Raw genomic sequence first — 15,868 nt, 5'->3', positions numbered from 1 at the left:
AAAACATTTTCCCGTGTAACCTGGAATTGACGCTTGCAGCATGATGCATTCAGGAACATCTTACGTTTGTGCATACACTTAGGGGATGTCTAGTGATGGTGATCGGTCTGGATTTTTTTGCCCTTTTCATGGGAACTTAGTGAGTCCCTCGTAGCTCCAGTAGTGCAAGTGAGTTCCCAGTTTCCCCATACCTGACCTGCCAGGATGAGAATGTTTGCTGTTAGGGCCCCTTATCTGTGTCTTGTTTCACAGGTTCCTGCTGGTCAGTGAATTCCAGTCCATGATGTTCTCTCCACTTACTCCACACCTAGTCAGATTTCTTCGACCAACCCCTGGCTGCATATATGACTTCCTCTGACCCGGCAAGCCCCTAGGTCTTTATTTTTCCGGAGTTTTATATAGCGCGAACTTGACCTGCAGGTATCGGGCATTAGAGCGCTTTACACAGGCACCAGTTGTTACATGAGGACACATTTATTTTTGTTAGGCGCGGGGAGATTAAGTGATTTTCCCAGGATCACAGGATGTTAAGCGTCATTGCTGAGACTCTAACCCAGTTCACCAGATTCGAGGTTGACCACATTAGCCGTTAGGCCAACTCCTCTCCTCTTGGTAAGTATAGTGGGTGACCCCCAGTTCGGTTTGCCTCTATCAACCAAGTGTGCAACAGATACATTTTTGCTCTGGAAATTAATATCCCTGGGAACTCTCTAGAAGTATGAATTTAGGATTGTCGTATCTCCTGTCCAACTACGGTGCTGAGTTGCCATAGTATCATGTCAGAGTACCTCCAGATCTCTTGGCATCCCCAGAGAGTGTGATAGAACAAGCCTTCAGCCACCCTGCATCTAAGACAATTGGGCGAGGAGATCTTCCCCAACCCTATCTAAGTAGGTTATGTCTAAGATCTTCCATTTAATCAGGTGTAAGCGCAATTCTATGGCAACCACAAAAAGATGCATCAGGTCAGCCTCAGTCCACATCCTCCACCTCTCCCAGGTCCTGTTCCCACCTTTGTTGTAGGCCCCTTGGGTATTATTTAGAATGACCTTGTAGAGTGAGGAAACTGCTTCCCTTCCCAATGGTTCCCGTAGCAGATTAGTCAGGGAGCCCAACTCGGGCAGGTCTTTCCAGTGTGTCTCCTCGGTGTGGAGGGCGTGCTGTGGTTGTGTGCGCAAAAGGTCATATTCTGTTTGAAAGACTCACTAATGATGTGATCACTCTGTTTTTTATTACATCCAGTACCTTTGAGATCCCAATGAAGTCCCATATGACAAAGCCTTTTTGCCTGGTCACCTCCTTAAGCAGCTGTCCTATCCATAGTGGAGTTTCTTTCGTGACCCTCCCTTTCCATCCCATAGGGGCACGTACCTTGTCCCAGGCCACCAGAGCCACCTGGGCCGAAGCAGGCAGGGCCCTTCTGTGCTTACCTTCATAGAAGTAGTGCTCCCAGGTGGGTTCGACCTTCGTGCACATGTCCAGCCGGACTGCTGGATCTCAGCCAGGGTGCGTACCCAGTCATTAATAGCCTGCAGAAAGATTTGCATCCACAAATTCCACCCTTCATCTAAATGTGCTATCATGCACTAAAGCCAAACATGAAGGCTCGAGTTAATATTGGATGTTAACCAAGTTCCTAAATGGGTAGGATGAGGGTTCGGCTGGTTTTAGACTTTAAGTGGAGTTCAGAATGTTTTAATCAAGCTGTTTAGGCAAGGGAATGAAATTGGCAAATTCAATTTGAATCTGCGGCACTAGCAACCACCTCTGCCCACCCCCCAGAGGTGCAAAACTCCACTGGTAGAGTATATTGCATTACGATCTTTGGCAAGCTGCATGCCATTATATACACTTTTAATAGAGCAGTGTGAAGAATGTGCCCCACAGCTCCAAGTAAAAGGACTCGTGTATTGGAGGTAGGAGCCAGTGTCTTGAGGTCCTCATAGGAAAAAAGCGCTCCGCCAACTGCCTGAGAAGGCCATGGTCCGGAGCACATAACATGGATCGCATACCAAAGATGATCATGCTCCAGGAGAAGCATCCCCCGAGGTATGTACAAACATGCTGATAAAAATAGGCACAACTCAAGACAAAACAGCAGAATGTTAGCAGTACAGGCTGTTAGATATACACGACTGGGGAGCGTATTCCTTGGTGATAAGTGTAAAGTGGCAACTCTGTCCATGGCACGGCATTGTCGCATGCTCTGGGTAAACCCAAAACCGGAAGAATCCAGTAGCTTGTACATTTTATTTTTTTAATTCGTTGTCAGAAGACTGGTGCAATTCCAGCTGTGATTTGAGTGTTGGCTGCTACTGGTGGGTTCATGGACTACTAAGAAAATAATGAAATAAAGTCCTTTCACATTAAGCAAGGCGTAGCTTTATTGCCTCAACATCGAACTACACCTGTGGGACATGTAATGTTTGTATATTGAGGCATGCCAGGCCCCATCATTCCCTATAGAGTTAGGGCACACCTTTGAAATGCATACAAAGCTTATGCTTGCACTAAAAAATTAAAATAACATATGCACCTGCAGGCCAGTACCAGACCGTTTGGCTTTGCCAATGCTTGTATTTACACCACTGCAGCGCTGCTGTGAATGAGATCATTGCTTGTCTCCTAATCAAATGCGCATGGTGAGGCTGTTTTCTATCTATATCTATATATCTATATCTATATCTCTGTTGGATCCAGTTGGCTGCATGTCTGTTCCGGTCATTTCTCCATGGTACTTTTAGTAAGGAGGTGCGGGAAGAGGTCCTAATTAATCAGCAATTTTTTGAGAACCATTTGTTTAGGTGAACTGAGCACTCTATTTTCGAAGCTGTTATTTAAACCCCTGTGAGGTTAATGTCCTGTCTTGAAGAGGCGAGCTGTTCTCGCCACACCTTCCCTAATCCTCCTGCGTCTGTTCACCAGAAGGCACTCACGGCTGGTGGTGAATCTTCTAACCCTGGCTGGGGACGTCGGTTTGATTTGCATTAGGGTTCTGCCCACACTCCTGTAGTTCATCTCGGCTCTTCAGTTTTTATGGCTAGGACATAACTAGCTTCAAGTTCTTTCAGAAATTAAGTGAAATGTGGTGGTTGAGAACGACCGATCTGCAGCAGATGATTTATAGGACTAGGCTGTACGGTTTCTTTTGGCTAGTCCGTGCTTATTGTGTGGTTTAACACTAGCTATGAACAGCTTTAGTAACTCACAAGTCCAGGATTTATTTCAAGCTGCTGTTTGGTTTTCGAATGTTTTCTGTACAGGCTGTGGAGAAATTTGAGCAAACTCTACTCCTTCTTGACTACTCACTCGCGTTCGTATTTTGTACAGTCATGTTGGTCGTGTGATATTTAGAATATTTGTATATATGTTTTTCTTTTTAGGTTGTTAGTTTTCTGCTTTTGACACTTCCTAGGATATCAAACAATCAATGTCCTTGTTGATGCTAGAGTGTTTAGTCTTGGATGGTTTAACCTAGCACACTGGTTCTTAACACTTTGACTTTTGTGGACCCCGACTTAATCATTACTGGAAGCCTCTCACCGGAGTACAAGGAAGAACATTGTGAGGCTTGTCAGTAGTTCCAATAGAAAAAGACTCTATGGGATCGTCTGGCTTGACGGAGAGAAATGCAGCAACAAAGCATCCAATATACGTGGTTATCTTTGGAGAAGAATCTAAACATGAGTGTGAAGTGGTGGCAGCGAAAGAGGAAGAAGCCTGCTCTCTCCCAGAATCGAATTCAGAGCTAGAGATCCAGTTGGAATCTGAAGACATGCCATCGCGACAGGGTGCTGTGAGTACTGAAGACACTTTACCCCATGAACTCTCTTCACCCAAGCATAAGGCTTCGGCACCACCTCTGCCTTCACGCCCTGGTAGGCACCGAGACAATGTTTGACGCCCTGCCCTCTGGCTTGGCACTAAAACAGCTAGTCAAGCCAACTAAAACCTTTTTTTTTTTTTTTCAAAGGACAAAAAAGACCAGTCTGGTTCGGCACCGAAATCTTCGATGCTGAAATCGAAAGAGGGCCTTCCAAAGCCTCCGGCACCGATCCTGGATCATATGAAAGGAATTGGATCCTAAGCAGAAGAAAATCTTCATCAATCCAGATACTTGGGCATGTTTTGGAAAAACACCTTCCAAAAGGAAAGTTAGTTCAGAGGACACTAGTTATAAAATTCCTCTCGAAAAAGATGGCTACAAGCCCTATTAATCCTAATCCTGTCCAGCTCCACCGTATTCAACATTACCACAATTGCCAGGCTCAGATCCTTTACGTAGAACACCTCAAGTGTCACCTCATGCTCAGCCTCATATAGGGGGGGATGATGGCAATAATAATAATTTACCAGCAGATCCTTGGGATGACTATACTATTGATCCACCCATGGATAATGATCCAGATTAATACCCTGCGAAGCCATCGCATCCAGATGATGTAGCTTATCAAGAGCTGATTTCAAGAGCAGCAGCTTATCATGGGGTTACATTATACGAAGAGTCCTTGGAAGAAGACTTTTTATTTGAGACACTAGGGTCTACACATAGGACAAGTCAGTCTTCCTATGTCAAAGGGCATGATGAGACATGCTGATGAAATATTTAAGGACCCCGTTCGTGCCCGCATTCTAACATCTAGGGTTGACAAAAATATAAACCGCCACCATCTGATCTTATTTTTATTAAGGGACTTATTGAGAGCAAACTCAGACCTCTTCAGATGCATCTCCCCCAGACAGTCTAACTTGATCAATGCATCGGGTAAAAGGGTGGCTACTGAGGCCACTATCCACTGGCGTATTGCCAACACGCAGGGCCTAATAGCTAGGTATGACAGGGTACACTGGGATGAGATCGAAGTCCTACTTCAATACCTCCCAGAAGAGCAAAAGAAAAGAGCACAAGATCTAGAACAAGAAGGAAAATTAGTATTTAATTCCTCAATTAGATGTGCTTTAGATGCTGCTGACACTGCAGAAAGGGGAATTAACACTGCATTCTACGATGACATGCTTGGCTTAGAATTTCAGGTTTTAAACCGGAGGTTCAGCAGTCTATTTTAAATACCCCTTTTAATAAACATGTCTTTGGACCTCAAGTAGAGGAGGCCCTAGAAAAAATGAAAGTACACAGACGTGACGAAGTCCATAGGAGCGCTTCAGTCCCCATCAAACAGAGGCTCCTTTTTCTGCTCCTTTTATAGAGGGGGGTCCAAAAGTACATCCTCAGACCCTAATGCTTCCTCCTATAAATCAAACACACAGCCCTCTCTGTAGAGGTTTCTATAGAGGAGGGTACAGAGCAAACCATTTCAAGGGTAGGAGTAAGACCACACCAATGCATAACTCCCCTTTCCGCAATAAGCAGTGACTTGCCTACATTTCCCCCAATCATTTAATACCTGTTGGTGGAAGACTTCATCAATTTTTTCCCATTTGGCAATCACTAACCTCAGACAAATGGGTACAAGACATTATCCAACATGGTTATTTCCTAGAGCTCACCAGCAAGCCCCCCAATGTTTCACCTTGTACTCACAAACTCTCGTTATAGCACCTACAGCTCCTCAGACAAGAGGTACAAGCTCTTGTAACAAAGGGAGCCATAGAACCAGCTCCATTTCTGTACCAAGGATCAGGGGTTTGCTCTCTTCATAATCCCCAAAAAGGACTGCTCCTTAAGACCTATTTTGGACCTAAATGTTTAACCTGTACTTAATGTCAGAACATTTCCATATGGTTACGCTTCAACAAGTGCTTCCACTTCTACAGCAAGGCAATTTTATGTCCACATTAGACTAATGACTCAAAATGACTCATAATTTAACATTCCAGTTCACCCAACACATTGCAAATATCTCAGATTTGTGATAGCAGGAAAACACTATCAGTTCAAAGTACTCCCATTCAGAGTAACTACTGCTCCCAGAGTGTTCACAAAATGTCTAGCAGTAGTGGCAGCTTATCTCAGAAGACAACAGATTCATGTCTTCCCATACCTAGACGATTGGCTCATCAAAGCCAGCACACACCAACAGTGTTTGCAACACACTCAGACTACATTAGACTTCCTTCACTGATTAATGTTTATGGTCAATACACAAAAGTCTCATCTTCAGCCTTCACAAATACAGTCCTATCTGGGAGTTACTCTAAACACACACACAGCTCTAGCCTCTCCCAATACAGACAGAATTCTAAATATTCAAACTGTAACTACAGTTTCAGACCAACCAATACTTAGCCATCAGGACTTTCATGCAACTGCTAGGAATGATTGCATCGTGCATTGCAGTAGTGCTTCATGCAAGATTAGACATGCGTCCCCTGTAATAAAGATTAGCACATCAGTGGAATCAGTCACCGGGTCAATTAACAGATCTAGTGTTGGTAGACAGCCACACCCATCGCTCTCTGCAGTGGTGGAACACACAACTTAACAAAAGGGCGGCCCTTCATTGATCCTGTTCCACAGATCGTGCTAACAGCAGACACCTCTCACAGGTTGTGGTGCCCATCTACAGTACTTAACAATTCAAGGTCTGTGTGACAACAAGCACAAAAGTCTCCACATCAACTATCTAGAGCTTCTAGCTGTGCCTCTAGCCCTGTAAGGCTTTCAGTGTGACCTCATAGGGAAAGTTGTCTTAGTCCTTACGGATAATATGACCGCTATGTACAGAAACAGGGGGTGGGGGCGGCGGCACACTCTCTGCAACTAGCACACCTGTCTCAGACCATTTGGCATTGGGCAATCCATCACAGAATTAATCTTCTGGCAGAGCACCTCCCAGGAGTGAACAATCGAATTGCCGACCTTGGCAGGATACGGCAACAAATACACAAGTGGGAACTTCATCCCCAAGTTCTCCTTCCATACTTTCAACCATGGGGATGCCCACAAATAGATCGGTTCGCCACAGTGGACAACTCAAAATGCCCAAACTTCGCCTCCAGGTTCCCATATCCTCTATCCAAAGGCAATGCCCTATGGATGAATTGGTCAGTGATATTGGCCTATGCTTTTCGGCCTCTCACCCTCCTGTTTCGAAAACTCATGCAAACATCGCTCACACTGATCTTGGCGGCTCCCACATGGACCCGTCAACCGTAGTTCACCACACTCTTGGAAAGATCAGTGGTTCCACATCAAAAGCTGCATCTCAATTCCACCCTTCTCACTCAGAACCATGGAGAAATCAAGAACCAAAACCCCAGGGAGCTCTATATAGCGATTTGGCTCCTTAAGTCAGTTTGGGTACTTCAATTTGCCGCCAGATTGTATGACTATTCTTAAAGAAGCAAGAACGCCTACCACCAGAGCGTGTTATGCGGCAACATGGAAAAGATTTGTTGTATATTGTAACAACAATATTGATTCACTAGATACCTCTATTCAAAATATAGTTACCTTTTGCATCTACAGCGAGCTGGTCTATCCTACACAGCCATTCGATTGCACCTTGCAGCAGTAGCCGCATATTTGCAAAACAGACAACATTTATCTTTGTTCAAGGTTCCAGTAATTAAAGCCTTTAAGGACAGCCTGAAGAGTAATACCACCCAGAATTCCTCCTCCACCAGTTTGAAATCTGAACATTGTGCTTACAAGACACACTGGTCCACCTTTTGAGCCATTACACAATTGTCGATTTAGTTATTCATGGAAGGTTGCCTTCCTCATCGCTATCACTTCATTAAGGAGAATTGGGGAGCTACAGTCCTTAACCTTAGAAGAACTCTTTTTTTTTTTTTTTTCAGCTTCATAAAGATAGAGTAGTTCTTCGAACTGACCCCAAATTCCTTCCAAAAGTGGTTTCTGCCTTTCATATTAACCAATCAGTTGAGTTACCTGTGTTTTTTCCTCAACCCCATTCAGTAGCAGAAAGACCTCTTCACACACTTGAGGTCAAAACAACGTTGCTAAACTATATTGAAAACCATATTTTTTCGTAAGGCTAACAGTTTGTTGCATTTGCCACACCTCAAAAAGGCAATCTTATCTCTAAATCTGGTATTTCAAGGTGGATTGTTAAATGCATTCAAACCTGCTATGCTAAAGCTAAAATAACTTTATCTATACCTCTTAGAGTGCATTCCACTCAAAATAGAGCATCTAAGGCCTTTCAAACAACTGCAACATCTCCTGGTTAGCCACCGCTTTGGGAGAACACTGCTATATAGTCTATGCAGAGCATGTGTATCAACAGCACACATGCCTTGAACTGATTGTTACTTACCCAGTAAATCTGTTCTTTGCATGTAGAGATGTAGTCACATGCACCTCCCACCTCCCAGAGCACCTGTAGTTGTTGCAGTTCCTCATTTACATTACATACACATGGACATCTCTGTACTCACTCAATCCATTCTTGCCCTCTTGCGGGAAAACAATCTAACAATGGGGTCTATAGCCATACGCACTCACTGAAAGGAGGAGTTACCTTACCTTGTGACTGGAAAAGACTTCTTCGAAGAAAAATTACTTGTAAACATCTGGCCCAACACTAGATAGCAGTAGTATGCAAAGCATTCAAATCTACAGCTCTACGTGCCAAGAAAAGATGCTTACTTTGTAAGTAACATAATCCATTCTGTTCCCTCTTTGGCGCGGTGTCCAATCCAGGTCCTGGAAGGAAGAATCGATGCCTAAGTTTAATAACAGAATAAATTAAGTTAATTTTATGACTTTGCAGTGCTTGAAAATCTGGCATGGATCTGCCCATTTTGGATATAGTCTCCATACTCATTGAATGGGAATTCATTTTACATTACTTTTTTGATGCGAGCCAATACTTGTCATTGTTGAGATATCCGAGTGCGCACTTAAGTGCGTAGCGGGAAGATGATTCAGAGGCCAACACCTCTTTGAGAGGCTGGTGCAAGAAAGATTCCGCTGTTTGTGTGAGGTTCAGAGCTTCAAGGGCACTGTGTAGAAGGTGCCTTTTGAGGTCTTCCAGTTATGTATAAGTTGTTGTAATTTCTCAAATTCCCTTTTTTTTTTTTATAAGCTTCAGAGTGCCCCACAATGTTACTCGATTTTACCCTGCCAGATGCTCATGGTTAGTTGCCTGCATCCATGCCCTTGGTCGTCATCACCCCACTCCGAAGGGCCATGTCCCGATGTGTTCACCTTTTCTGCATGCCACCTATCCTGTCAAGTTTCCTTTCAACCCCTGTACTTTTCCTACATAATGTACTCAAGTCAGAACCCTGTAAGATTGTTTAAGCCTGTACTTACACTCTATAATTACCTTTATGCTGGTGTGCACCAACATGGTATCTAGCGAAAGTTATACGTTACCAAAATTACCAAGGCCATCGTGATGTGGTGTATGTGCTTACTGCTGCGGCACTACCACGTTTGTTAGTTTCTAAAAGATGTTAGCCTGTAGTTTTATTTTCAGTACACTATCCTAATGGTTGTTTCCCATCCTCCCAACATTTGCAGACAGTCCTTTTTTCAGTGTTTTGTTAATTTCAGTGGTGAATTTCAGTGTTTTCCAAACCTTTTGAAATCTGTGCTTAAAATTGACAAACTATTTTTCTAGTGTCTATAAAAGTTTGTTTTTTGCAGTGATTGTTAAATCGCATATTTAATTGAAGGAATGCAGGATATGTAGTGTGTTCCCATTGGCAGTGTTCCCAATGGACATATGTTAGACTGTTTTAAGCATAGAAAGTATTTTTCCCCCCCACTCACTAACCTCTCATTTCGTTACCGCTCATGTTCTGTGGGGTATACCGAACTAATGGATTCAAAATGTTAGTGCTTTATTCAAATGTTTAAATAAAAAAATTCCTGGACATAGTTGGGGGTTATTCATCTACTCCTTACTGAATATGATGGTCGGCCCTGTCAATAGCATATTACCTTGTGAAACCTCTGAAAATGTTGAATTACATCAGATTCATTTTTAGTCCTGCATTTTAAGACACCTGACATATGATGCTTTAACAGTGGTTGCCACTGCTTTCAGAACTTTTTGCCTGACTAGCTTAAGGTTTTGCTGCTTTTATGTGGACATTAATAACCAACAAGTGTTCCCATGGCAAATGTTTCACTTTGTCAAACTCATTCTCTCTCACTTTCCATTCTTTGAATGCCATTTTAGTTTGTGGCTGTGCAGGTGTTTATATGTTTACACTGAGGGCTGTTTCCCTTTTGGTAGGGTTTTGTCACTTGTAGATTTAAACCTAAAACAGGATAGCCTAGTCATTTGTTATACTGCGCTACCTAGCAACTAGATTGTGAAATGCCTCAACCTGTTAATTCAGACTTTTGCTTTCTATTAAATGTGCACACCTGTGTACTGACAACACGGCACCGCCCCTTTTGTGTAAGCACCCCCTAGCTAATCCAAACGCTGCAATTGAAACCTGCTTCTTTAGTGTTTTTCCTTACAATGTCTCCTTTATACCCCTGTCTTTTTCCTTTTTTTTTCTTTTTTTTTTTTACCCATTAGCTTGCATAAGCTTATGCCACAGAGCTCTGGATTGGCTCCATAGCCAGTTGTTACCAACCGTTTGATGCTGCTAACCTGCTTAACTTCTGTGCCTTTACATCTGGTGCATGACTGCTGTTGTGCTATTTGTCCAAGTTTCTTCATGAACCCCTTGGCTTTCATGCAGAGTAATGGTGCAGCAGCCCAGAGGAGACCTTTTGTTGCACAATTACCAGGATTAGCTACCAGCACGGGATCTCTATTACAGCCTCCAGTCCAGGACACAGTTTCTACTGGTGAGGTGGCTAGGCACATTTCCGAGGGACCTCTCGTGTGTTGAAGGGGACTTTTGGTGGCCCTCTGCATGTGGTGCAGGGATCCTGTGTGAAAGTGGGAGCTTTGTTAGTGCAGGGAAGAGGCACTAAGCACCTGACAATTGATGGGTCCTCTTGAGACCAAACCCTCAACCACTGTTATTGTGCTGCATTGTGTGGTCGATCCTAGAATCTTGTCTGTTGCAAAGGCGCAAGCTTCTGTTGGACTGTTTGATGTAAACAGACTCTCTAGTTCTGGATGCTGTGCTGCTGTCCTCAAGCACTGGGAGAATAGTTCTACCTCCTGAGGGCTGGTGGTCTACCCCCTCAGGTGAGTGGTCTTTTCACATCCCGACCTGACCAAACGCAATTTATCACCTGATTATTCCAATCTTACACTTGTGCTCCGCAGGTGGTAGCCACAAATGCACGAGTGAAGGTTCCTAGAAGTACCACCTCCTGCCAAAACTGCCTCTGGGGGAAACTAGCTACAGTAATATTGTAGTGACTTTGTCCTGACACCTAAGATGCACCTTCTCCATAGTCTCTGTTAGTACTGTTTGTTCATCTTTTGGTTTTCCCTAGCTACATCCCTCTAGGAAGAGCGCCACAATAAACCAACTTCTCAGATTCATTGAACTAGAAGTAGTTGCCCTATTGCCAGAAAATAGCAGATCCACGGCTTGCAAGGACAATTGTAGCAGATTCTACAAGAAGTACAGCCACTTCCGTGGATCTCAATGTATAAATGCCCATTGCAGATATCTGCTACACAGTTATATTAAGAAATTGACAAACATTTCCTTAACACTGCTGCTTAAATGCAGTGGCACAGTGGTGGGACAAGCAGTCCTTGGTCATGCTTCCAGATAAAGTAAGCCTTTCAATTATTCCCCAATGAACAATATTGGTGTAGTATTTTGTGGTACTTCATGCTGTTCTGATTCAATCATGAGAATCCACGAATGATTCAGTGCTAAAGAAAATTACTTACCTGTAACTACAGTTCTGCAGTGTTGGTGACTTTTGTAGATTCACACGTGGCCCTTGTTCTTCCCTATCATCACATAACGCTTGGCTGGAAATCCGAGGTGAGATGATCTCCGGAAAATGCAGATGTTAGGGCATTTTTGCCTCTTAGGATTTTTTCAGTGAGGTGGGTTTGATACTAAAGGGACATTGTCTTAAGGCCTGCAAGGCTTATGATTTCATACGGTCAATGTAAAATTACTGGAGACCTACAATTCAACAATGGGGCTTGATCCAAGAACATGAAACTATGGAAGGTCCAAAGACAAGAGAACTGTAGTGTAGGTAAGTAACTTGACCACATCGTTCCTGAGAAGCTTGCTTTTGTACAGCCTGACCATGATGCAGAGAACTTGGGCATCTTAGTGGCGATAAGGAAGTATTTTCGTAAGCTCTTGGCACAGGAGCATATGGCCTTTGCTCCCTGTCAAAGGATTTCAGTCCACTAATTTGCTCAATGGATGACACAGGCCTTTAATGCCATTTTCCTGAAATAGTACAAATGGGCCTTTATGCTGAATCTACCCAACGATCCTGGGAACCCATCATAAGTGGTCGAAGGCGCTGTTTTCCATAGCCTGTCAGGTTGTCAAACATGACAGACTAGACGCAGCCAGTTGCACCTGATCGAATCCCCTTCTGTGTTGGAGACCTCTATCCACTTCTAGCTAGACTGATGCATAATCCTTTTGAGCTTGTCATGTGAACGGAAGTCTTGCTAATGGAAAACTTTGTTCTGTGTCTATTAGATTGGTTTGCTACTCGAGTCTGCTGCAAGCCCTTTGTGCCTCAGAACATGTAACTGGGACAGTGAGATCAAGAGACCCTATTTCACCTTTCATCCGAACGTTCTGTCCAAATTGTATTTGAATGAGTGTTTTAAGTTTTTCCACATCCACCTGCTTCCTCAAATTTAGTAACTGCCTGCAGTCTGAACATCTAGCACATTTTGCACCTTTACCTCAATAGAGTACCAAAAGCCTGTGCTTTTCTAACCAGTTGTTAGTGATTTAGGAAGCAGTGATGCCAGCTGAGCAGATGCTAATACCCACTCTGGCAGATGGATTAGATTTTTTCACCACCTATTGCACACTACATTGAACTCCATTTGTTGCCCGAACGCAATGGAATGTTGGTGGCGTTCTCTATGCATTTATGTACTTATCAGGCCTGCTTCAATTTTTGTCAAGAAGATCTGTACAGTCTAATTTCCCAGGCCTAAGATTGCTTGATGCGGACTTCCTTTTCTCATTCTTAAGTGATGTGCATCTGTGCAGTTGAGATCGGGAGATAGCCAGGATACAAGAGTAGGGGAAAAAAGTGACTTTCAGAGTGACTCGTTGCTCATAGTCCATTGTTTCTTCCTCATCTGTACCCTTCTTATGAGGGTGCACAAATGTGCAAGGAAGGGGTGTGTGCAGTGTAAGAGGAATGCATGCACATTGCTGGTATGGAAAGTTCTGAATTGAGAAGTTTGAGCAGCTTCCAGTCCTATCACTAGGTGCCACTGGAATCGAGCTATCCTGGCAGAAGAGGGGTGAAACCCCGAAACCGGTCCTAGGATGCTGGTTTCCAGTCCAGGGAGGACCTGGTTTGGCAGTTCGGGCTGGACTGTTCCCATGAGGCACAGGGTCAAGACTGATTTGCATATGGCTGGGTTCAAACTGGAATGGCATAATGAGCAAAAAAACGATGGATTTAGGCCCAGATCTCTGTACTGGGGTGAATGTATGACATTGTTCTGCATTCTGTCCAACTGTTTTTGCCTCAGTTACCCACATGGCATATACGTAAAAACCTTCAGACTAGGAATAATAGTCACTGCAAAGGTGTCTATGGTTTGGCATTTCTGTTTTCTTAATGTACTTGCATTCATTTAATTCCATATTTATTGATATCAAAAACCCTAGTTTGCTTGCCCTAAGTGTATATTTTCGGAGCACTGATCACTTCACCAATGATTTACTTTCCTAATTTAATTGCTTCCTACAATATATTCCTTCCTTCCCTGATATAGTTCAGCCATTCAGCCTTTACAAGAATTTGACATCCTGTCTGTAACTTGGTTTGTTTAAGCCCGTCTGTAACCCTATGTGAAATACTTTGTATTGTGCATGAGTATATAACTGGCCCCTCACTCCTCTGTTAATGTACTAAATGAAGGTGGCCTTGGGTAAATTTCTTTATCCAGAAGTGCTAGCCTTTTGCATGGTCATGGAAGGTTGCTGGATAGTAGTACCCCTTTGCTTGGTCACATGCATTACTATTTAGTAACTAATCCATTTCCCTTTCTTGGTCCTTTTAGAATTCCACATATATTTAATACTTCCTAATCCATTTAGAGCTCCGGCCGCACCTACCCCTTCCCCCTATTTTGATGTCCTAGTTCTCGCCTGCCTTTTCACTTTATGCAGATGTCAGACTGGGGCTAAAATGTAAATAATACACACAGTAGCAAACTTTATGTAGTTCATCTAATAAATTTGTAATAACGTAGCAGTAAAGGCAACCTAGACAGCTCCCTATCTTTTCCTTCATGGAAAAGTCAGCCGACTCTTCAACCAGTGACTTCATATAAAGAGCACGGGAGTGGACTTTAGGCTGTTTTTACCCAGGAATTACATTTCTTGTTAAATCATCTTAAATACGGATGGGCATTTTCTTTAACATTGTATTTTATGGTTGGATCTCTTAGGTATAATGCTCAAGCATTGCATGAGGTCAGAGGTTCTTTGAAGCATGTCCTGATGGGTAGTTTTGCTCCACCCCATGGTTAAGCTCAGTAGACCACCCCATTAATGGTATCTTTACTTTATTTTAGGAGCCCTGGACTTTGAGCACATTGAAGAACAGGCGGAAGGTATCTTCGGAGGAAGGAAAGTATTGACTCTGCTACTGGGACATCAAGTTTCAGTGCCGTGTTCCTTTTGTTTCAATTGGTTTGCAAGTTAGCAGACAAATGAAGGAACCCATGGAATATACAGTACATGTTACGTTTTATGAGGCTCAATGTGTTTGAATATGATTTGTGGATTAGTGAGGGACACTGGTTAACCAGTGTAGAGTAATTAAGCAGATGAAAATACCATTCTTAGATTTATTTAATCTAGCATGAATATATGTATAATGTATACTTGAAACCAGGGTAGTGTTCCCAAATCCAAACCACTCAAACTGGCCATTGTCCCCTTCTTTTATACTCTCACCAATTAGAAAGTATTTTTAGGTACCTCTGTGAACATCTGCACCCTCCACAAAGTCCAAAAATATAGAAATTGGGTGTGCACAAGTATAGAAGTTGATGCAATTAATATGTGGCTGAGGATCTTGTGTGCTGAAGTCTCCAAGCCCTTTAAAAGTGCTATGATCTCAGAACAGTTGACCTTTTTGTGTATTTTATAAGAGCATCCAGTGCTATTAGTAGGGAGTCTGATATGTTTTATTTAATAAATGAAACCTGTTGTGCCTAGCCATATTTGGAATGTTTCCTTCCCAGAGTGTTTTGTGAACCAAAGGCACGTTAGAAGTTTGCTTCTACTTTGCAGCTTATTCTTGTGAAATGATGCCATGTTTCTTAAACAAATGCATTTTGATTTACCAGTAATCTAGATACTTTCCTGCAGATGAAATCATAGTTTAATATTTGTACGAATAGAATGTGCTATATCCATTAACCGGATCCTGTACTTTCAATGCCTTACTCTCATTGTTTATTTAGTATATAAAGCTATTGGGAGATACTCAAGGAATATAAAGCAGCAATGAAGTTTAGATCAGGTGAAACCTAGAAAATAGTTTTTGAAGAAGGGACTGAAGACTGATGCTTAAAAGTTGGTAGCTGCCCCGCTAGCCATCCTGTTAGGGTCACAGAGTATAGTGGAAGTATTAAAAATCAGCTGCTGTGTTCATGAACATTAAAGTGTTGGTTGGTAATTGTTTTCTTTCCTTAGTTGAGTAAAGTTTTATGGCTTCAAGAACCTTGTGCATTATTTTGAAAAATGCGAGTCATGATTCCCAGAAGTGATTTCACAAGCAGAACACCATGCACATGAAGTTGGCTTTAAATTTTTGACCAGC

The 15,868-nt window shown here is 42.8% G+C and overlaps 1 protein-coding gene across 5 annotated transcripts in view; it reads left to right on the top strand.

Moving 5' to 3' along the window:
* Nucleotides 1–15,868, top strand: part of ITPR1 (inositol 1,4,5-trisphosphate receptor type 1) — a 1,957,366-nt gene that overhangs the window by 942,557 nt on the left and 998,941 nt on the right. For all 5 annotated transcript variants that reach the window (XM_085624511.1, XM_085624509.1, XM_085624508.1 and 2 more), the window contains one exon: nucleotides 14,613–14,667. In XM_085624511.1, coding sequence (XP_085480637.1) covers nucleotides 14,613–14,667 — 55 coding nt within the window. The remainder of the gene's footprint in view (nucleotides 1–14,612; nucleotides 14,668–15,868) is intronic.

The sequence above is a fragment of the Triturus cristatus genome, chromosome 9 (assembly GCF_964204655.1).
Source record: "Triturus cristatus chromosome 9, aTriCri1.1, whole genome shotgun sequence".
Classification (NCBI taxonomy): domain Eukaryota; kingdom Metazoa; phylum Chordata; class Amphibia; order Caudata; family Salamandridae; genus Triturus; species Triturus cristatus.
Note: the sequence above shows the minus strand (reverse complement) of the source record. Positions and strands in the feature narration are given on the sequence as shown.